At 29.3% G+C, this 22,141-nt stretch overlaps 4 protein-coding genes across 5 annotated transcripts; 2 read left to right on the top strand and 2 right to left on the bottom strand.

Annotated features, from left to right (window-relative positions):
* The first annotated feature begins 333 nt into the window (after window positions 1–333).
* LOC130452498 (protein RER1) lies at window positions 334–8,068 on the top strand. 2 transcript variants are annotated; one of them, XM_056791809.1, is made up of 6 exons: window positions 334–453; window positions 588–686; window positions 1,064–1,168; window positions 6,021–6,117; window positions 7,066–7,286; window positions 7,404–8,068. In XM_056791809.1, exons 2-6 carry the CDS (start codon window positions 615–617, stop codon window positions 7,500–7,502), a joined length of 594 nt encoding a protein of 197 aa, XP_056647787.1. In that variant the 5' UTR covers window positions 334–453; window positions 588–614; the 3' UTR covers window positions 7,503–8,068. The 2 variants fall into 2 exon arrangements, with proteins under 2 accessions (XP_056647787.1, XP_056647788.1); XM_056791810.1 differs by lacking the exon at window positions 1,064–1,168 and adding an exon at window positions 928–1,032 and having other exon boundaries at window positions 343–453.
* A 561-nt stretch (window positions 8,069–8,629) lies between these two features.
* On the bottom strand, window positions 8,630–11,725 carry LOC130441554 (corrinoid adenosyltransferase MMAB-like). Its single transcript, XM_056775286.1, has 5 exons — window positions 11,305–11,725; window positions 11,090–11,254; window positions 10,826–11,033; window positions 10,549–10,775; window positions 8,630–9,452 (listed from the first exon to the last, which is right to left on the bottom strand). Exons 1-5 carry the CDS (start codon window positions 11,370–11,372, stop codon window positions 9,431–9,433), a joined length of 690 nt encoding a protein of 229 aa, XP_056631264.1. The 5' UTR covers window positions 11,373–11,725; the 3' UTR covers window positions 8,630–9,430.
* Window positions 11,726–11,937: 212 nt separating this feature from the next.
* On the top strand, window positions 11,938–20,655 carry LOC130441536 (probable tRNA (uracil-O(2)-)-methyltransferase). Its single transcript, XM_056775263.1, has 6 exons — window positions 11,938–11,980; window positions 12,177–12,269; window positions 12,319–12,853; window positions 12,906–13,107; window positions 17,837–18,076; window positions 19,830–20,655. Exons 3-6 carry the CDS (start codon window positions 12,345–12,347, stop codon window positions 20,628–20,630), a joined length of 1,752 nt encoding a protein of 583 aa, XP_056631241.1. The 5' UTR covers window positions 11,938–11,980; window positions 12,177–12,269; window positions 12,319–12,344; the 3' UTR covers window positions 20,631–20,655.
* Window positions 18,104–22,059, bottom strand: LOC130441544 (ribosome maturation protein SBDS). Its single transcript, XM_056775274.1, has 3 exons — window positions 21,834–22,059; window positions 21,367–21,776; window positions 18,104–21,313 (listed from the first exon to the last, which is right to left on the bottom strand). The coding sequence occupies exons 1-3, from the start codon at window positions 21,962–21,964 to the stop codon at window positions 21,096–21,098; spliced, it is 759 nt and encodes a 252-aa protein (XP_056631252.1). The 5' UTR covers window positions 21,965–22,059; the 3' UTR covers window positions 18,104–21,095.
* Window positions 22,060–22,141: the final 82 nt, after the last annotated feature.

Genomic DNA, 22,141 nt, shown 5'->3' on the forward strand with positions numbered 1-22,141 from the left:
AAAAAAGAATTTCCTGATACAAAAATTTGCAAATATACGATTAATTTCGGATTATTTGATAAATAATATCCTAGATGTAAACCTATGCGGCTTATATTTAACTGTCTCGTTTGTACATAAACAAATTATCATACATGATTAAAAAGAGCGATAAAACTATAAATTAGTTCATGCATCAATTGTTGCAAATAAACATTTTATTATATATCAAAATGATCTTTTTCCATAATTCCAAGAAACGTGGAATTTTTTCGAGTTATATTAAAATTGTTTGTCAATGCAACGATTATTTGTTGCTTATCTTGGTAATGGATATTAAAACCAGAAGAAGTCGCACCTGACATTTGTCATTGTCACAAATTTTTGGGATTGACGGGCGACGTGTACAAAAATGGATTAATAGTTAAAAAATTCAATTTCTTGTTTTCTGATATTTTACTTGAGTCATAGTAGGTTTGTACCAGTTTAATTTATTGTAGATATATACTATTTAACCCATACATGCATTAAGATGAAAAATTACTTTGTATACAAATTAAAAAGAGAGGCTAATATCATCATACGAGGTAAAACTATTTTATTTCTAGGATAATATATATAATATATCGTTAAAAATGGAAGAAGACTTATCAAGTTCGAATAATAAGAAAAATGTATTCTCCCAGTTTTGTACTAGGATATCACAAGTAAGTTTTTATAAAATGTATTGAAAATTAAATAAATATTAGGCTTTTATGTACATTATCTTTATTTAAATCATGACTATGGTAATCAAAGTTTATCAAAATTAATATTTAAGCAAGCAAGGGTAAGTTATGAGTAACGACAATTATATTTCTGTTATATTTATTGGCATATTCATATAAATTTATCACTCTGATTTACATATTTCTATTTTTTTAATGTCTATGTCTATTAAATAATTAGATACACCAGAGTCTCTTGGATTCGTGGACACCTCACACAAGAACTAGATGGGGAGGCACCCTATTTCTTCTCATGCTATTTGGTTTACGTATAGTTACCAAACAGGTACTATTAAAATATTTATCTGTTTTTCTAGTGGTACCAAGGAGTGGTGGACAGGACAGTACCATGGCGAAAAAGTAGATGGTTAGCTGCCATACTTCTCATTATTGGGTTTTTGGCCAGAGTGCTATATGCACAGGTATACAAAACAATATTATTCATTGGGAATTTGCTTTTGGGTGTTGATTAGTACAAGAGATGATACTATTAAGTTTCATCAAAAATTGAATAAAATTATTTAATTCTGAAGATATATCAGTGTGATAACCTGTGAAAATATTTAATTGGTTTGTTAAAATGATGTGTTGTTTAATTGTTTCCTAAATATAGTATCGTCAGTCTTATACTAATATTTTTCAAATCATTTGATGAATATTGTAGTAGTCAAACATTGGAAAAGCTTGATAGTTCTTAGATGTTTCTACTTCTTAACATTATTAGGTTCAATATAAACATAATAGTTATGAGAACCAGAGCCCACTTAAGGAAATCAAACTCATAAATTAACTTTTTCAAATGTAATATATTAGTTTCAAATTGAATATAAATTATAAGTGAAAATAAATTAAAATCTTATTCCATAAACTATATAAAATTTTTGTTTAAAAAACTTTTTTCTCGATTTAGTGGTAGCAAAATTTTCAATTATCTCATCAAAATTCATTTTCTGTAATATCTCTTTTTCAATACATAATCTTGGCCTGTGGCCTCAGCCCCTACAAGACCCTCTCTAAATCTGACACTATTTGTGTCACAAAATTATAATAGATTGTGGTAGTTCTGCACTAATTATTTTTTAACATTTTGGTGTATTTATTTGTATAACCATGGTTTTAGTTTATTCAAAAGCATGAATTTTGATTGTTTAAATTCAATCGTGTACACAAATAAAGGTAAACGATTCATATAGTGCTTTAATATTGTTAGAACCAGTTTGGACGTTCCTAGACAAAATTTTCCACAACTTCTTCATTTTCATGGGGCTTTTGGGTAGGTGATATGGTGATTTAGTTATATTTCATATTTACTTACAACATACTACATATTACTGATTGAAATTATGGGATATACATATGTTTATACTTTTTCTGCCTTTTCCACCACTTCAGTTTACTCATACAGTTAAAAATCGATATTTTATGAAGACCATCTGTTATTTGCATCTGATTCACATTGAATTCTAAATTTAACCGGTGGTTTAACTAAGAAGAATAATTTTCATAGCAAGTCCATTTTCTAGCTAAATATTTCTATGTACTTACATCAATACACCAAAAATTTTTTTTGTATTATAGCAACAAAAAGAAACTATTTTATAAGATACTCTGTTAGATGTTTCTAGGAATCAATTTGGTAGACTATCAAAATTATAGAAATGTTCTGAAGACACTGTTTACTAGCACTATAACAATTACATATGTGTAATACAGGGTGTCAAATACACTAAAACCTTTGCTGTGACACTGGGCATGTCGTATGCTCCCAGGTGTAATACTCTGGAGTTTTTTAGTGTCTCACACTTCAGGGGGGTGTAAACAAAGGTTTTGTTTCCTACATAGCAGAATCATGTTACATGATCTGCTTAATCTAGCCCATTCAGGTGTCCCTTGAGGTGGTAATGTGTTGATACATTCAATAGATCTTCTTTGGTTATTGACTTCCAGGAATATCTTTGGATATCTGTCAAGATGATAAACTGCACACATCACATCCTAACTTGGTTATTGAAACGCACGTCAGACAGTGTAATCATGAGTGTTGGTGTAGTGGTAGTGTAAACAGTGTGTTCATTATGAATATCACCTATGTTTCCAAAAATTTCTGCATAGAAGATGAAAATCTCCTGTTTGTGGGTTAGACATATATATATATATATATATATATATATATATATATATATATATATATATATATATATATATATATATATAAATATATACAAGGTGTCCCAGAAATTGCACGCCAGGCTGACACGGGAGGTAGATCAGCTTTAGATCTATCAAATAAAAACAACATGACCTCAGTAAAAGTTTTTTAGTTTTCGAGATATTAACACTTTTAGGTTTTTTCAGAAAATCTCTACTTTTTACCCTATTTTTGTCTGTTATGGGCATAAAAAATCTCTAATTTATAATTCTTTTTTTCTGGGCTACCACTAATAGTTGGTTGAGACAACCCAGTATTCATTTTAATAAAAAGTAGCACGACATTAACAAAAAAACAACTCAATCTTACCTTTTGTTTCAAAGCGAAAACCTTAACTAAAGTTTGGTTAGCGACTGTGAAAAAAAAATGTACCAGACTGAGTCAGAAAATTTTCTTAAAAACTAGCCTGCTTAATGCTCCTTCCAAAATGGTACAACATTTATAGTTTTTTTTTACGTAATTCTTCGAAATTAAGAAACTAAAAAATAATAGTTTTAATTGAATGTGCAGCCTTCTTTTGTCTCCATATCACTGAGAAACTGAATGACCTTAAACATTTATTGATTATCTCGCTCACACTCATTGTTCGGTCGGTAACGACGTTACGAAGAGGATCAGAGGTAATACCTGCGCACTGCACCGCAGGGGCGCAGGGTACATTTAGTACTGCTCCTTGTGTTTAGTGCTACACACGTGTTCTTTAATTCCTTCGTCTTGAAGTTTCGGTTTGCATTTTTACGATAACTTCGCATTAACTTGGATTCCGTTTTGCTAGTGTTTGGAATTATTTTATTGGATACAGTTTCATAACGACGACTTAGCGCTCTTAGTGGACTCGATTTACTTTGTGATTTGGACTGCTTTTAAGATGGCAAATGAACAACCTGTGCTTTTCACCTCTAGTGACATGTTGTTAATTTATGGTGAGACAAGAAGCGTTTCTTCACGTGCTAACGTGAGTTATAACGCAAGATTGGCAGCGAGATTGTACTCGAAAAGATACCCTAACCGCAGGCGAGCATCCCATGAGATTATTCTTCGCACTGTCAATGCCTGCCAAGAAGGCAGAATCCCTGGCCAAAGAAGTTCTCAAGGAAGACCACGTAGTACTCAAGAGGATGAGGTTGTACTAGAACATGTATCAGAGGACCCATCTACTTCATTAAGGGTAATCGAACGACGTACTGGCGTTTCTAAATCGCAAGCGCAACGAATACCACCCGTACCATATTCAAAGGGTTCAAACGCTGTTAAGCAGTGATTACACAAAACGTGTATCGTTTTGTCGTACAATGCTGGAGAAGCATGAGGAAGACCCAAATTTTTTCAACTACGTCTTATGGAGCGACGAGTCGGCCTGTAAAAGAGATGGGTATCTTAATCTACATAATATTCACAGTTGGCAATTAGAAAATCCGCATGAAGTAAGACAAGACCGTTCGCAGCACCAATTTAAAATAAATTTATGGACCGGGATCCTCAATGGGCAAATAATTGGCCCATTCGAACTCCCTGCTACCCTTAATGCAGCAATGTATTTAGAATTTTTACAAAATGATCTACCCATTCTTTTGGAAGATGTGTCTCTTGAGACAAGAAGAAGAATGTGGCTGCAGAATGATGGGTGCCTTGCTCACTATGCCCGCGCAGTTAGAGCTTATCTGGATGACACATACCTAAGAAGATAGATTGGCCGGCTAGGACCAGTTTTGTGGCCCCCACGCTACCCAGACCTAAACCCACTGGACTTTTTCTACTGGGGATGTTTAAAAGATACAGTGTACAGTAAACCAATTCGATCGGTCGATGAATTGCGGCAACGAATCAATGAAGCTGCTCGCGAAATTACTAATTTAAGTTTAGGACGTTTAAAGACACAGTTTTTAAGAAGATGCAGGTTATGTATAAGAGCAGGTGGCAGAAATTTTAAAAATCTGCTATAATAGTTTATTCAATGTAAATTCTGAATGGTAAATATTTATTTGAATGTTGTAATTGTAAAATCTAATGAAAATAAAAAAAATACAACCCTATGTTCTGTACCCAAATTATTTTGATGCCAGCCTACAACAACAATTATAAAAGAATAATGGACAACTCTATTAGACATTGCTAAACTAAAAAGCGATTACAGTAACTAAAAAGTTGTAAGTTGAAGACAAAAGTCGGCTTAACTTTGTATTACGTATTATTTTTTATTTGAAGTATTGCGAAAGTAGTACGACTTCAATGACTATACTTGATATTATTTAATTTTTAGTAAAAAAAAGCTATGAATATTATACCATTTTTTAAAGAGCACTAAGTAGGCTAGTTTTTAAGAACATTTTCTGACTCAGTCTGGTACATTTTTTTTCACAGTCGCTAACCAAACTTTAGTTAAGGTTTTCGCTTTGAAACAAAAGGTAAGATTGAGTGGTTTTTTTTGTTAATGTCGTGCTACTTTTTATTAAAATGAATACTGGGTTGTCTCAACCAACTATTAGTGGTAGCCCAGAAAAAAAAGAATTATAAATTAGAGGTTTTTTATGCCCATAACAGACAAAAATAGGGCAAAAAGTAGAGATTTTCTGAAAAAACCTAAAAGTGTTAATATCTCGAAAACTAAAAAACTTTTACTGAGGTCATGTTGCTTTTATTTGATAGATCTAAAGCTGATCTACCTCCCGTGTCAGCCTGGCGTGCAATTTCTGGGACACCCAGTATATATATATATATATATATATATATATATATATATATATATATATATATATGATAGTTCGCTTATGTAAACGCAGTATATATATATATATATATATATATATATATATATATATATATATATATATATACTGCGTTTACATAAGCGAACTATCATCATTCATGAATAAATTTTTAGTTTACTTTCGATCTCTGAATTTAGTTATTGAAATGCATGTTGGGTGTAATTGTAAATATTGTTATAGTGGTAATAAACGGTGTATGAAGAAATTCCAATAATGGAAAGTTGATAATGGAGATATTTTGGAAATTATTCTTCTTTTTTAATTTAATTTTGTATAAATGTATGTTATCTATTTCAGGGATGGTATATAGTTACATATGCATTAGGTATATATCACTTAAATCTGTTTATAGCATTTCTCACACCAAAAATTGATCCAGCGATGGATTTTGACGGTAAGGTTTTATTTTAAACATTGTTTTATTGTAAAAATATGTATCATAGATTTCCCTTTGAACTATCATTTAAACAGCATTTTCTCCTCATTGTTCATCAGATTTTGTTGCAGTGAACAATATCTGAGTTTTTTAAACAAAAATGTAAAACTAGATATCTTTCACCATTATATGTGATATTTGAGTATGAAAAAGCACCTTTTCAAAAATAGCAATGTTGTGGGCAGTGTATTTTGGAGTGAATACTACATAATCGAAACTAAAAAAGGATTAACACTGTATATTTTTTGACCAATTGTAGAAGGAAAGCACAAAAAAATGTACAATGTTACATGTTTATGAAAACAATGGTCAAATTCAATGTATTGCTTTTCCATTCATTTTCAAATCTCCAAATCTGGCTCTTAGCATTAACTGAGAACTTTTCCCAAGGTTAGAAATAGCAATCAAATGATAAAGTCATCCCTTGTTTTGATACAAATCGTACAGCAGTTATCTGGGTGAACTAGATCTGGCAAAAGCCACAAAAAATGAGCAAAACCATAACAATTGTTGTGAGCAATGTCTTTTGGGGTAGATACTGCATATTTGAAACTAAAAGAGGATTAATAGTGTACATTTTTGGACCATTTGAAAAAGGAAATCACAAAAAAATGTTTCACATTACATGTTGATGAAAACAATGGTCAAATTCCATAAATTGAATTTCTAATTGCTAATCCGGTTAATTTACTATCCATATCTAGTTCCTAGCATCTACCGACTATTTTTAGACCTGATAGGACAAAAATAACAATCATATGACGAAGTAATCGCCTGATAAAAAAGTAAAGAAAAGTTAGAAACAAATAGGAGTAAGTTGGAACACTTTTTTTAATGTAGGATTGTTTATGTTCGTTAAGAGAATTATTAATACATTTTATTTGTTTAATAATCGATATTTTGCAGCTGACGAAGGAGGTCCTGAATTACCAACGAGGGCAAATGAAGAATTCAGGCCGTTCATAAGGCGGTTACCAGAATTCAAATTTTGGTACTCAATTACAAAGAGTACGATCATTGGTTTCATATGCACATTCTTCGATTGCTTCAACATCCCAGTATTTTGGCCAATATTAGTTATGTACTTCATTACGTTGTTCTGTATTACAATGAAGAGACAAATAAGGGTAAGTAATGCCAATTCTGGATGTATTCATAAAAATATGTCCCATAATTAAGTCATTGAACAATTATATCTCTTCGTCGGATTTGTTTTTAGCAATTTTTCCTTGTTTTTGTTTCAGCACATGATTAAATACAGATACTTGCCCTTCACTCACGGAAAACCAAAATATCAGGGCCACGAAGAATCGACAGGGAAAGTTATTATATCCCCAAAGTGACAAAGCATATAATTTATTTGATTATGTTTTAAAAGAGATTTTGCAATTTGTATACAAATAAAATAAAAAATAATTAAATCAAGGGATTTGTTACTGAATTTCAAAGTAGTAACAATTTTTTTGTACAGATATCGAAAGTTGTGAATTTTTTTTTATAAATATTTGTTGGTTGCGTTTATGCAACAAAGTCGCAGTTTTATTATTTAAAAATAACCTTAAGTGAATCATTCAATTAGTAATAGGAACAAGTCACTTTTCAGGACATCTCCAATCACTTGAGACCGATTGTCAATTTAATTGATGATCTTGGGAGCAGTAGATACAAATCTTTGGTGTTTCAAACGAATTTTCTGAAAAAATCCGTTTTTAGAGTTATTTATGGGTGTTATCATAAAGGGTAGGTTGAAAAACTGACTTGTTCCGTTCCATTACTTAATTAATCGATTTGATAATATACTTACTTGTATATTCAAATGTAAACAAAAAAATTGTGAAATTGTTATATAAATTCGAGAATCACTTTCAGCAACAAAAACAAATATTAAACTATTATGAAACGATACAAATTTATGTATTTTTTTGTCCTATTTTATTCCTGTAAGATAAATTTATTATGTGTTTAGTAGCTCTAAGATTAAATAGACACCCCAAGATGTTTTGCAACATTTTTTTTTAACAAAATTCATCAATTTTCCTCTATTTTCATACTTTGTTGTCTTTCTCGCATAAAAAATTTAAACAGCAGATTCTATCTTTCTTAACGTTGGAGTGCATTTATACGTACGTTGCTTTTTACTAACTTAATTTATTCATAAACTTAATTATCCACGAAGACTCAACTATTTAGTAACTGATTTATACAAAACGGTTTTCTCGATAATGCGGATTATAGAATGTAAACAAACAAGGACTTTCTAAAAATAGAACAGAACGGGCTTCGCGATCTTGGTCAGTAGACGAGTTCGTAACATTATCATTAGTTTGTGGTAATGAAAATCTTCAACAACCACAGATCACCTATATTTAGACGGTACATGTCAATGCTAATTGTTGGGATCAAATTTGCGAAACCTAGAGTATGAATCTTGACTAATATAATTCAGTTCAATTCACAGTTTACTTAATGACTCTGATAAACAAGCGTCTATTTATACAAACCGGATTTCTCGATAATTCGGATTCGTCACATTGTTAGGGGTTGGTGGTAAGTACATTTACATTAGTGAACATTTGGGTAGGGAAAAATAAAAATCAAATATGAGAAGTTTATATTTTAATAGACGACTATTTAAAAGTGTTGACAATATTTATTTAAATATAAAATGAAGAAAAATTAAAAACTTCTAATTAATGCGTAAAATGGAGTAGGAATAGTTTCGCACAATATTTTTGAGCAAAGTACTTATTTGATGATAGTAGCAACTAGCTGCAATGTTTATTGACCAAAATATTTCTTCAGTCTTGCCGCAATCTACACTTTCCATCTTCCTTTTTTGCACATCTTACCTTGGATAACAAGCTTGTTGCTTCTGTGTGATGAAAGCAACATTTTTTGTATTTCTACTACTTTATCTTTTCCTGTTCTCTCCTAATTATTATTTGATAGATCCAGAACATTTTATTGATTCCTTTCATACTATTTATGCCTTTTAAATAAAAGTATTAAGGACATTTGACACTTTCAATTCCAATTTCAAGTTTTTATTACACACAATCAGTTGATATCATCAGGATGTTATTTCCTTTTATCATATTTGTAACTTCCAAGGTTGTGAATTTTTCTACTCACATATAAACCAGTCAAAATCCAATTTTACATATTTGCCAATAAAAAATTGATATATGAGTGTTTTTTTTTTAATTTATTATAACAGATTCAATTTAATATCATTGCTATTTATGAACAGTCCATATTATCTTGGAAATTTTCAAATAGTTTTTTCTTCCACGCTAAAAGATCATCAAACCTATGATATGCCTCAATTTTGAAAACTTTTAACGAATATTTTTACTGGATGAGATATTGTTAGAAAAGAAATTTTCAAGTTATTTACAGGGTATACCACGATGAGATGATTTGAAATGTTTATTTGAAGCCACTGGTAATATTTTTGTATATGAGATTTTTTGCAATGATTTTTATTTGTACCTTTAGATTCTACGATGAATTTCAATACAATTTTATTCAAAACATCATATTTATATCTTATACAGTATCAATTATTTCAAAAATTTAGGCAGATATAACTCTTAGAAACAAAAAAAAGATGCTAAAAACTTCCTAAGCCTTTAGAATTGAAGGTTGTTCCATTTACAATTGGGATCCAATTGTAATTGAAAAAAACTTGTATAAAACCTCCATTATTCAAATTAAAAAAATATATATTCAAAAATAAGATATTTAATGTTTATAAGTCAATTTGGCAAAAAATTACATGACATTTTTTGTAGATCATTAAATTTTCTACATGAATAAGTTTTCGTTTTTTAATAGACCCAAATGTATCAAAAATCCAAACAAGATAAGAAAATATTTTATTAATTAAATAGGAAATAAAAAATTAGAGCCCCCACTTAACACGAATTTACTATTATGTCATTGTACTATGTTCCCTATCTAATGAAAAAAAGTGTTTTTGCTTTTAGGCACATTTTATTCAAATGTGCCAGCACGAACGGCAAAAATACAAGGTGGTAAAGTTGAAATTCGGAAAGAGCACTTCAAAATCTATGGAAAACTTCTATATTTTGAACCAAATGGCTGTATTATACCCCATCAAAATATCTTGATTGTTGTTTTATAAACTTAATAACCAACCTTTGTATGTTACATTTTATCTTCTGTTTGAATTACTACAAGTATTTTATTGTAGTGGATAGTTCTAAATGTGAATTAGAAACTTAAATTCATTATTTAGTTGGCAATGAGAGAAAAAATTCAAAGAATATATAAACTGAATAAACAATATAAAAATCATAATCGAGGGAGAAATAGCAACATTTGACCTGATAACTAAAATATATATAAACAAATTTGGATATTTACTGCGCCTGAATTTTCTCATCTTGCTTTGGTATATAAATGCTTTCGGCCCTTTGGTCATGTTTAGCAGCTATCCTAGAGGCAGTAAATAGAAAATCTGACAATCGATTTAGATAAATTAGAGCTTCTTTGTCTAAACAACCTTTACGGACCAACGGCACAATTACTCTTTCAGTTTTCCTACAAATTGCTCTAGCTACATGTAGAGAGGCACTTGCAACACCTCCACCCTAAATAATAGTATTACAATATCTGTAAAAAAATGATAAATCAAACTTACAGGAATTATATATCTCTCAGGAGGTGGTAGTTGTTTAGAATATTCATGTATCCAATCTTCCAGTTCTTTTGTATAAACACAAGGTATAGCAGTTTTAGTTGTTGTAGATTTTGAAATTGCTGTACTAATATCTATAATTATAGTCTGAATTCTTTTCAACTTATCCGTATACTGTTGTTCTGATTCATGAGCGTGTTCTCTAGCTAAGCTGTGTTAAAATAAAATAAATTCAAAACTTTCACGGAAGAAAAATGATTACCATACCCTAGGTAACTCAAAAGTTCTTCTGCAGCTCCTATAGCGTTAAATATATCATTATCTTTATCCATTATATCTCCATTTATAGTCTTGGAAGTACCATTGTCGCCTTGCCTACTAAAAGTTTCTGGAATCGTTAGAATCGGCGCGTCTTTTTCTTGTGATTTTGATCTAAAAAAAAAGATTTTAATTTTGAATCACGATTACCCGTATTTACTTACTCGTTCTTTTTACAATATGATCTAACATAATTTAATTGTCGAAAAAGTGTAATTCTTCTAAAAACCATGTTTATTTAACGAAAAATATAACCTAACTTAATTTATGATATTTACGTTGACAAATAAACTTTCACTCAAAAACTTCTTTTATAAGGGTTAGATCAGTTATATATCTAGGACATTTTCATCACAAAGATCTTTCACCAATCAAGTTATAATTGATATAACATTAAGTTTAAAATGAATTTTGTTCCCTAGATATAAAATATTGTAACTATTATTGGTTATGAAAACCAAATTAAATTGTCCATTATTACACACTCTGTATATTATCTTAAAAATCAACCATAAAAAATTATTCATTTGAATTTTGGAAAAAAAAACAATAATATAAGAAACAGATGATACAAGATTTTGTATCCAAATAAAAAATTCAATTATCCTCTATCGATTTTAATTTTATCATAGATTGAGTACCCCGGAAAGAACCGTTTGTTTTAGCCTTTTCTCTTCTTCAAACCCTGTTTGGTCGTTTAATTTCCTCATCGCATCTTTTTTTATTACCATATTTATGGATAGTACGCTACAATCTATGAAATTTATAAATGGTTGCGTTTTACTAAAAAGAGGGAGAACTTAACCAAAAATCTATACACTGAATTTATATCAATTCTCGGTATGAATTTTATATCTTTTACGTCCAAATTTTCAACAAAGTCACATAATAAACCTAAAGAATTGTATAAACATTTAATGAGGCAGTGTAGAAAACTACCTGTTGGTCCTAGGGAATACTATAAGTTCATGATAAGACAAGTATATTTATATTAAGTATTTCTAAGTTGTGTCATACAGCGATTTTCAAATTTTAGAGTTATAAACAGCATGTTCATGAACACGATAAAGAAAGGATAAACCAGATTATAAATAGAGCTTATGAAGATGCTGAATGGGTGTTAAAAAAGGTAAAATATCAAAATTGAATTATTTTTATTAGAATAACGTTTTTTTTAGTATTTAGGCAACAAGAATAAATAAAAATGTTTTCTATACCTTTAGTAACAAGTAGTGGAGGCTTTACTTTTCCGTTATTTTGGGAAATAGTAGTGCTTTATCTTAACAGACCTTATTTAGTAAATAAACTAATAACTGCAACTACTAAGATCAGTTTGTACAAAATAGAATATAATGGCAATCAAATAAATGACTTATTTACAAAATCAGCGATTTTATATGAACGACGAAAGTTGATTAATTTATCAAAAGAGACAGTCACTGAGGAATTTATCAGTAATATTATTGAATATAATGTTAGAAATTTAACTATAACAAAAGTAGAAGATGAATATTTTTCAAACGCCAATACTGGAGTTTATATTTCATTGCAAATACTGATTTCTAGAAAAAATCCCGATCATAAGGTTTTAGAAATAGTTATTTTAGATAAGGATAAAAATTGTGCGACTTTTATGTCTCCTTATGAACGTACAGAGGATATTTTGACACCAAATTTTGTATATCAATTCGAATTAAATGGAAACAACTTTAGGTGAGTATCAATTATGGTAAATGATAATAAAATTTGATATATTACAACTTAGGATTAACCTACAAGAGTTTGAAGATGCAGAAACTTCTAGAGCTGAGTGGTTGGCTGATACTTTATTTCCAAAGCTTCTGAAATGGTCACAATGTGCTACCGACAAAAAGAATACAGTGCAATCGTTATCTTTAGTGCCTTTAGATGAATATTGCATCTTATATGATCGATTGAAGAGAAATTATGTCAAAGGATTGATAAAAGTGAGTCAAAATACATCTTTAAGATTTTAAACATCTCTTAGACTCTTCATTGAATTATCCATTAATTTGAGAAATGTATTTATTTTTATTAAAAAAGGATAAACTGTTATTATTTGAAGTTAGAAAAAATGAACAAACCAAAATGTCTCATTTGAAAATGTCGTTATACTGACTACATTTAGTAATTATTATAAAGTTATGTGCTGTAAAAGTTTATATATGTAAAGTTTTCATAGTGGGTTGTGGCAAAATTAAACACCAAAGTGTACTATTTCTAATATATTTCATAGTCTTTGAATACTCATATATTTATCATCAGGGACTGAAATTATGGTGAAAGTAGTTTACATTACTGATGTGCACTGTTTGGATGCGCACATGAGATTGCTTCTGATTGGTGTGTGAGGAAGGCGAGTAGGCTGGAAGTGGAGATGTGTTGCTAATACAAAAGAGATGAATTTTTTTTTCGGTATCACATCGTCGGTGTTGCAGATTTTCTGCTGTTTTCCTGTAACCTAGTGAACTGGTTTACCAGCCAAATGGCCGACTATCGGGAATAATGCAGCCGTACCCGCCCGTCATCCAATTACCTACTTTCCTCTTAAAAAAATTGAAAAAATAGTCACGAATATATATCTCCAAACTGAGAAAAACCATTTTCTTAGGCTGGATCTATCTTTTCTTCTTCTTCAAACCCCGTTTGATCGTTTTTTTTTCAGCTTGAAGCAGTGCAATCACAAATCAATCACCATAACCTCATTCCTGCAGAGGAGCGGCTCCTATATCAGTTCCAATTCCAATGAACCTTCCTCTATGTAAAAAAAATCCTTATCGCACCCAAATTTACCCAACGAATCTCTCTCTCTCTCTCTCTCTCTCTCTCTCTCCTGTATCACAGATGCCTCACTGCAAACTAAATAGTGAACAACTTGCACAGGAATTATTTTTTTTGTCCTCTTTCAAATAATTAAAATTATGAATTTCATACTGGCTTGTTTCTAAAGGATAAACACTAAGAGGCTCATTCAAAATTATATAAATTGTTTTAAACGTTTTATTTGTGTTACATTGATTGTTATTTAAATTTATTTATATTATTTTCTTTTTTCATTAGTTAAATAAAGTTATGAATTACATTATTAAATTTCTTATATATATTCTAATTAATAATAACTTTTTATTATTATAGTTTCTAAAAGTTTACTAATTTAATTTTTTATATTTTACTTATTTATTATCCATTAATTCTAAATCTTATCTATTCTTATAACATAATAATAAAATAGAAAGAAAGGTCTTTGTATAAAAATCCATTTTATAATTTCTTGAATTGCGTACCATTTTAATGAATGATAATATTTATTTTTCCAAAATTGTTCTTCTATTATCTTTTCATTTAGTATCACATTTAATTTTCTATTGAAATATTTTAAACTTATATTACTATTATTCTTATCAATTTGTTTCTTAATTATTTCATAATTAATAACCATTTTCATTATTCATGTCTCTTTTATTAATGATATTATTTTTATTTTGTTTATCCAATATATTTGTATTTAATTCAGGTTTTATATCATAACATTCTTTTTCTAATATATCATTTTCTATTTTTATAACATCATTTATATATTTTTCTACCATTGTCTCATCATTATTTATTTCATTTATTTTTCTATTTAATTCTATTACATTTTCTTTTACTTCATTTTCATTATCATTTTTAATTAATCTAATTTCGTATATTCTACATTTAATTCCACTTTATCAAATAATTCTACTTCTAATTCTCCTTTTGTATTATTATTCATTGTTCTACCATTATAATATTTTCTTCTGAATTCTTTTCTGTTATATTTAATTTATCTTCTTTTTCTTCATCAAATAATTTACTGAGATCTAGTTCTAATTGTTCATTTATTTCTTTACAATGCTTTAATTCCGATTCTTTCATTTTTATGAATTTTTGAATTTTTGGTGATAAATTATTAGATGTGAAATTTATTTCAATTATTTTTTCACTGGGTTCTGATTCGTTAGATTCTATGAAATTTTCAAAATATGCTAATGGATCATTAGGAATAAAATTTATTTCTTCTATTTTTGATTCTTTTTCCCGAGGCTCTTTTCGAAAATTTACGGTTTGATCATTATTTTCTTCTAGCTCAAATAAATGTTGGAATTCAATTACTTCTTCTCCTTCTTCTTCTTTATTATCTTTATAATTATTATTGTATAATTCTTCAGATGTAAAATTTGCTCGTTCGTTTCTCGATTGGAAATATTTAGTATTATTTACATTATTATTATTGTTATTAATGTTTACACGTCTACTAGGTTTATCGGAAAAATTTCTCGATGTCGTAGACATCGGTTCTGGTCTTGGTAAACGGTTTACAGGTATTTGGTTTGGACGGAAAACATTTTTTCTGGTGCCAAATACTTGTGCGTTTGTCGGATAGTTTTGCCTTCTTTGTGGCAGGGGATTTACCTTTATTGATTGACTGAGAATATTATTATAATTACAATTATTATTATTATTATATATTTCATTATTATAAAATTGGTTTCTATTATAATTATTATCATATTGTTGATAGCAGGGGTTGTTATTATTATATTGATTATTTCTATTATTATTTATTAAATTAGTTTTAAAATTATTATTATTATTATTATTTTTGTATCTAGCTCTAGGCTTATAAAATTGGCCGTAAAGTTTTTCAAAATTCTCAAATTTGTCGACATAAGCTATAGCGTCTTCTAACGAGCTAGGTTTTTCAAGTACATATTATTGCGTATAGTACCTGAACATCCTGCTATAAAGGTGTTCAAGGCTGTTTTTTCGCAATGATTGATTTGACATCTCTTGTCAGTTTCACCTAAATTTAAATTGTTACTAATTCTTTGAATCGTTTGACTTTTTAGTAATTGTAGCCTGTTACCAAATGTTATTAAGTTTTCGTTTTTAAACGGTCTTACTCTTGTTAATTCCTGCAGTATGCAGTCTAAATCGCGCCTATCTGCGAAACATTGTATCAAAGCTTCTTTTAGTTTAAACCACGTATTTAATTCGATCCTATTTCCTACCATCATTTCAGCTTTGTCAATTAATTTTTCTTGGAGACATTCCAAGACATGATTATTAATATACTGATTATTATAGACCGAATACGTCTGTATTAAATTCTCACATCTATTGATAAATTTGTTTAAAGTATTTCTATTACCGTCATATGGTTTTATGTTTTCTAGTTTTAGTTTAAATAATTCCCAAATAAGGGTTTTTGGACTAGCTGTTGCCATTTTTGTATAATCTGAACTATCTATCAAGTTTAAATTACCAAATGTAATTAATAATGTATCAAAATCGTTCATATGATTAAAAAATTAATAAATTATCTCTTCCTTACTCGGAATCGATAAGGATAGATAATAAAAGGAATAAAAATAAGGAAACTTGGCACTTACAATTATTTGAAGTCCTGTCCCCCGTAGAGCTCGTGGATTTAGTGCTGAGGTACTGAAGTACTTAGCCCGAACTTTTATCGCGCTTTGCGTAAAACTCGCGACCGCACTATCCTACTGTGACTGCGCCAATTATATTTTTCGGTATTCAAATTTTATTTTTAAAAAATTTATTTGATACCGAAATTACAATTATTGAATGATTACAATTAATCTCTCAAGCGAATTAACTACAAACATTACCAAGCTGTTTACAACAATCCATATTTATAATAAAATAAATGCTGATGAAGTGTTTACGATATTTAATACAATTGCGTTATATAAAAATGTCCTTCTAGAATTCTCTTCATGTAACTCAGGGCCGCATTACAATGTTTGATTTTCAGTATCAGTTAATCATTTGAAAGTATAGATAAACAATATTACGCAAAAAATTAATCCCTTGGAATTCCTAAATAAAACCGATTACTAAATTGATTACTACTGAGAAAATAATGAACGTGAATAAGGTATACATAATAGGAAATATTTTTTTATAATAATCAGGTAGATAGTTTTAGCAGGGTCACAGTCAGTAGTTAATTTAAGTTTACGGTGTATTAAAGGTCAAAGTATTCCTAAATAAGTTTTGTGAACAATGTGTGGCAACCGTGGTTTCAAGATCAAAATCAACAAGTCGATTTGCAGATTCTGTAAACGTTGTACTGGAGTCTAGCATAGAGAGGCCAAAAATTTGAAAAGACGACAACATCTATCAACAGATGTTCAAAAAGTTGTTTTTAATAGACTTTGTAGTCGAGGAATGTCCAGAAAAGGTACTTCTCAGACTACACTCTACAAAATTGCGAAACAAGGTGTCACAAAAAGGAATGTTTCAGGAAATTGTGATTTTGTGGTAGATAAAAGTGATGTTAGTGATTTATAATAATTGTTTTGTAGTATATGTATTATAAATGAAGACCAAAGAGGAAAAAAATTAGTAAGTCACAATTTTAGTCATAGTTTTGAAGTTAAAAAGTTGTAATTGTATATATATTATGGCAACAAAAAACTTTTTCTGCTAAAGATTTTCTAGCTCTATGAGTAACTTTGAGCATAAAGTGCCATATGACTTTTACTCTAGTTGTTAAATTACAAATAAAACGTTGAAGCAACAAATTCATTTTTTTATTTAATTTTACTGAAATTATTTTCCCTTGTTATATCAAGTACAACCCTGTACAATTCTTAATGATGGGTTCTTCATCTACGATTGTAGGATTGGCTAGAAAAAGCAAATACTGATCCTCAAAAGTATATATTTGAAGATTTGGCAATAGCAAGTTACTTAATTTGTTTGTGGAGAGTTTTCGAACAAGAAAATATTAATTTCGTTGATTGCGGATGCGGAAATGGTTTACTAGTTTATATATTAAATCAAGAAGGATATAAAGGATATGGAATCGATATCAGAAAAAGATCTATTTGGGATATTTATCCAAAGGAGACGAGATTAGAGGTATAAGATGATTTAACTTTATACTTTCTAATTTATTTTTTTAATAATTGTCCTGTTTTAATAAATGCTGGAATTTTTTGAACCGTTGGTGATATTCGTACTGAACACACTGTTTATATTACACTCAATTACACTGTATAAACTTAAGTTTACCTTGAGTCTCTGAAGACGATGTCTTAGATTTCGAAACGCGCGTCAGACAGTGTAGTGGTAGTGTTAACAGTGTGTTCAGTATAGAGAAAATCGCTGATATAAAATTTTTGAAATCTCCCTTTTTTGGTATCAATAAAAAAAATTCACTAATCTTTAGTTTATATTTGATTTCATATACCAAACAAACTGCCCAAGAGAGCTTCTTTTCAACTTATTCTGCTATTTATATACTTCTCTAAATTTCGCCTTTGTAACTGTGTCATGTAACCATCGATATTTACACAATCACAAATTTTCAGTTTTTTAATAAGAATATAAATATTTTTGAATCACTGTCTATCACAATAGTTCACATATACAATCACATAATTAGTCCATATTCTGAATGTTTATTTAGGTAACATATACTTTATAATTTTAATTGATTCATAGTCTATGATCCTAGTGAATGTTGCAATCAACTTACTTGCTTGACATGATGCCAGACAACGTGCAATGCAAGACTCATAATTTCTTGATCAAATGCATGGGCAGATGAAGTTTAGTTGATTGTTTCATGCAAGATCTCTCAATTGCAATTTTATCGGTTTGAGGTTTTTATTGCGTGGAAATTGCAATTCTAGAGAGAAATCTAGTTACTTTTGGCTCAACAGATCAGCTGACTTTCGTAAAACTTAGTTTTATTCTCATTATTGAATTAGGCACAAAATATTAAATGACGTCAAAAACATAACCTCAATTTTCTAGTGTAGTTTGTAGTTGCAGATACCCTGAATGAGTGATTATATAACAAACAGTCGACTGGATACAAGAAAACTAAAATTTGACAGAATATCGAGAATCATTTTCCCTTTTGAAAATCCCATGACAAAACTGGTGATTAATTTTCTGATCTAATCGACAATCAGGTTTTCTTATTGAAGGTTTTGTTAAGTATCTCCTCAATAAGTCAAAAGTTGATCATATAAACCCCGATTAACTCTTCTATGTTTAAAAAATTTGTACATTTTAAAATATGTTGTAGTAAATATTTCTATTCAAATTGCGAGGGTCTCCCCACCAACGCCGTGCCAAATGACGCTTTATATTTATTTCTCTAAGCATTTCATACAGTAATAATCCAAAATCGTTGATAAATGTTCATTTATTTTTACATACTCGTACTTTTAAGGTTATATTTACGAGCGAATCGGCGTCATGTTCTCGTTCATTCTGTGCACTGTTTTATTCTTTAACAAATCTTTCAAATTTCTGGTTAAAGATAGAAAAAGTCCAATTCCTGTTTTAGGTTATGTTAATTGACATATGACTTTGAAAATTATTTTTATTTTTCCACGATTCATTTATTGAAATAATTTAACAATGAAATACTAACCTTACTTACTTGTTATTTAAATAATCTTATTATGGACAGAGCTCAATTTTTTTATATAACTTTTATCAATGGTTTTTTTTTATATAATGAAATTATTGAAAACTAATGTGAATACATCTTATTGCAAACAAATATAACTAATTCATAGATTTCAATAACCGGTGTCATTACAATATATTCTAAAACATGGAATAACTATAAAAATGTAATTTTTTTACTATTCAGGTAGGTATAGTGACACCAGATTCTACTTTCCCCGAGTCTACTTGGCTTATAGGAAATCATTCAGATGAACTAACACCATGGATACCATTAATGGCACTCAAAAGTACAACAAAAACCAATTTTTTTCTACTTCCTTGTTGTCCCTATGATTTTAACGGGGAGAAATATATTAGAACCAATACTGCTGTTAGTACTTATGCAGATTATTTGTGTTACATTGAAGATATATGTAAAAAATGCAAATTCAAAGTACAGATAGACAAATTACGAATACCGTCCACTAAAAAAGTTTGTTTAGTCGGAGTAAGTAAATTTTCCACACAGGAAGAAACTCGTGAAGTTCTTGATGATATTAAACCGTTAATAAATATAAAAATGAACAAGGAATTCAAACCAAGAGTTAAAGTAGAACCTGTAAGGAACTGTACTCAACTCAAAAGAGAAATAACTGATAAAATAATCAAAATAATTGTCGATTTGTTGCTAAAAGAAGAAAATATAATTATCAAAAAAGACGGGACATTTTGGAATAAAGGATCGATTTACCTAATTTCTGATTTATCTAAAAATATTCCTCCAGAATATTTGAAAGATTTAAAGTCGCAATGTGGTGGGTTGCAAACTTTGATGAAAAATTTCAGATACATCTTTGAAGTTAACAAAGGAACTGTATGTTTGAGAAAACCTACATCATATGAAGAAACTGGTGAAAAATATCGAGGAAAACCATGTTGGTTCCAGAAAAATCATCCACAATGTTGTTATAATTCGGAAAATGATTGTAGCTATTATCATGTTTAAATTCAAATAAAACCTGTTTGTAATATTTGTGTTATATTATTCGGGAAACTAAGCAAAAGCTCACACTGAGCTGTTTATAAAGAAATATATGTACACTTTCATTTAATCATACTCAAATTTGTGTTGTGCGTGTGAATGCAGTGTACTAACTCTTAGAAGACTTTGATGCTTGATTAAACCCTATTGGTCTTTGTTAATTATAATTTATAAGAATTCATCCCTTGTTTGACTCTAAACTACTCTACTGGTAAAGTATTAGATTGAGAAAAAAACATAATTTTGAGGCCCAAGGGTTTCTAATCTGTTTTTAATTTGTGGAGAGGTAAATCCCCAAATGTAGTCAATATAAGATAGTAAATCATGGATATTGAAGTAAAAGAAGTACCAATACTCAAAAATACATAAGAAAAACAATTTCTGTAAGAAAACATATTGATAAAATAAAATATATTGAGTATAGTATATTTATAAATGTTCTTCTCCAACTGTAACTTCTTTATATGCCAAAACTTCTAATAGAGCGCTGCCCTTGGTTTCTGATTTGACCATTTCATCAATTACTTTGAAATGGCCTGGATCAATTAGAAATACCATTGTAATTTCATCTTCTTCTCGATCTTCACTTTCAATTTCTGCACCTTCCATTTTTAACAGCTTTTCTTTAATTTTCTTGGCAGCTTTACCTAAATTTATCTATCTATCTTAACAAGATTTTTCTTCAAATTGAAAAACTTACCTTTAAAATTAATTTTTAACCTCATTTTTGCTCTCTCCAAAGGAATATGCTCCTTGATTAATTTTATAACTTGTAAAGCTTGTTGCTTTGCCGATTGATTCGGTTTGACTGAATAATGTGCATCTTTCATCACTTTTTCTATGATAGTAACCGGATATGGTCTTTTAACTTCTGGATTTATACATTTATCTGCAACTGTAGTTGCAATATCTTTAAACAACTGTTCTATATGACTTTGCCTTTCTTTGTCGGATACTTGTAATTCTCCTTTAAGCAATATTTCTTTAGCGATTTGTGTTTGGTCGTCGGTCCCGAAAGCTTTTATAAGATCTTCTTTTTTGGCTATTTGTCCTTTCGAAACATTTGTGAATACCGTGTGGGTTTGTAATACTTCGTCGATATCTTTTTCCCTGGAATTGATTATTATTAACTATTGTGTTCGAGATTCGAACATTGAAACCACTTACACTTGATTCCTCCATGACACAACTTTATTTCTATAACAGGCGATTTCAAATCTTTTTCCTGCCTTTTTGATTCTCACTACAGCAACATTTGTTAATCGAATTTGGTTGGTTGGTGTGAATATTTTGCTCATATTTACTCATTGACAATACAATCCAATAATGAAATTATAAATAAAATACTTGGAATTGACAACTAAAATTTTAGGTTATAAATTATTTTTAGTTTAAAAAAGAAGAGATGCGTTTCCTTATATAAGGTTTTTAATATTAATGAATTGAGATTTGAGTAATTATTTGTCTGAAAATTA

Source organism: Diorhabda sublineata, chromosome 1 (genome assembly GCF_026230105.1).
Source record: "Diorhabda sublineata isolate icDioSubl1.1 chromosome 1, icDioSubl1.1, whole genome shotgun sequence".
NCBI lineage: Eukaryota > Metazoa > Arthropoda > Insecta > Coleoptera > Chrysomelidae > Diorhabda > Diorhabda sublineata.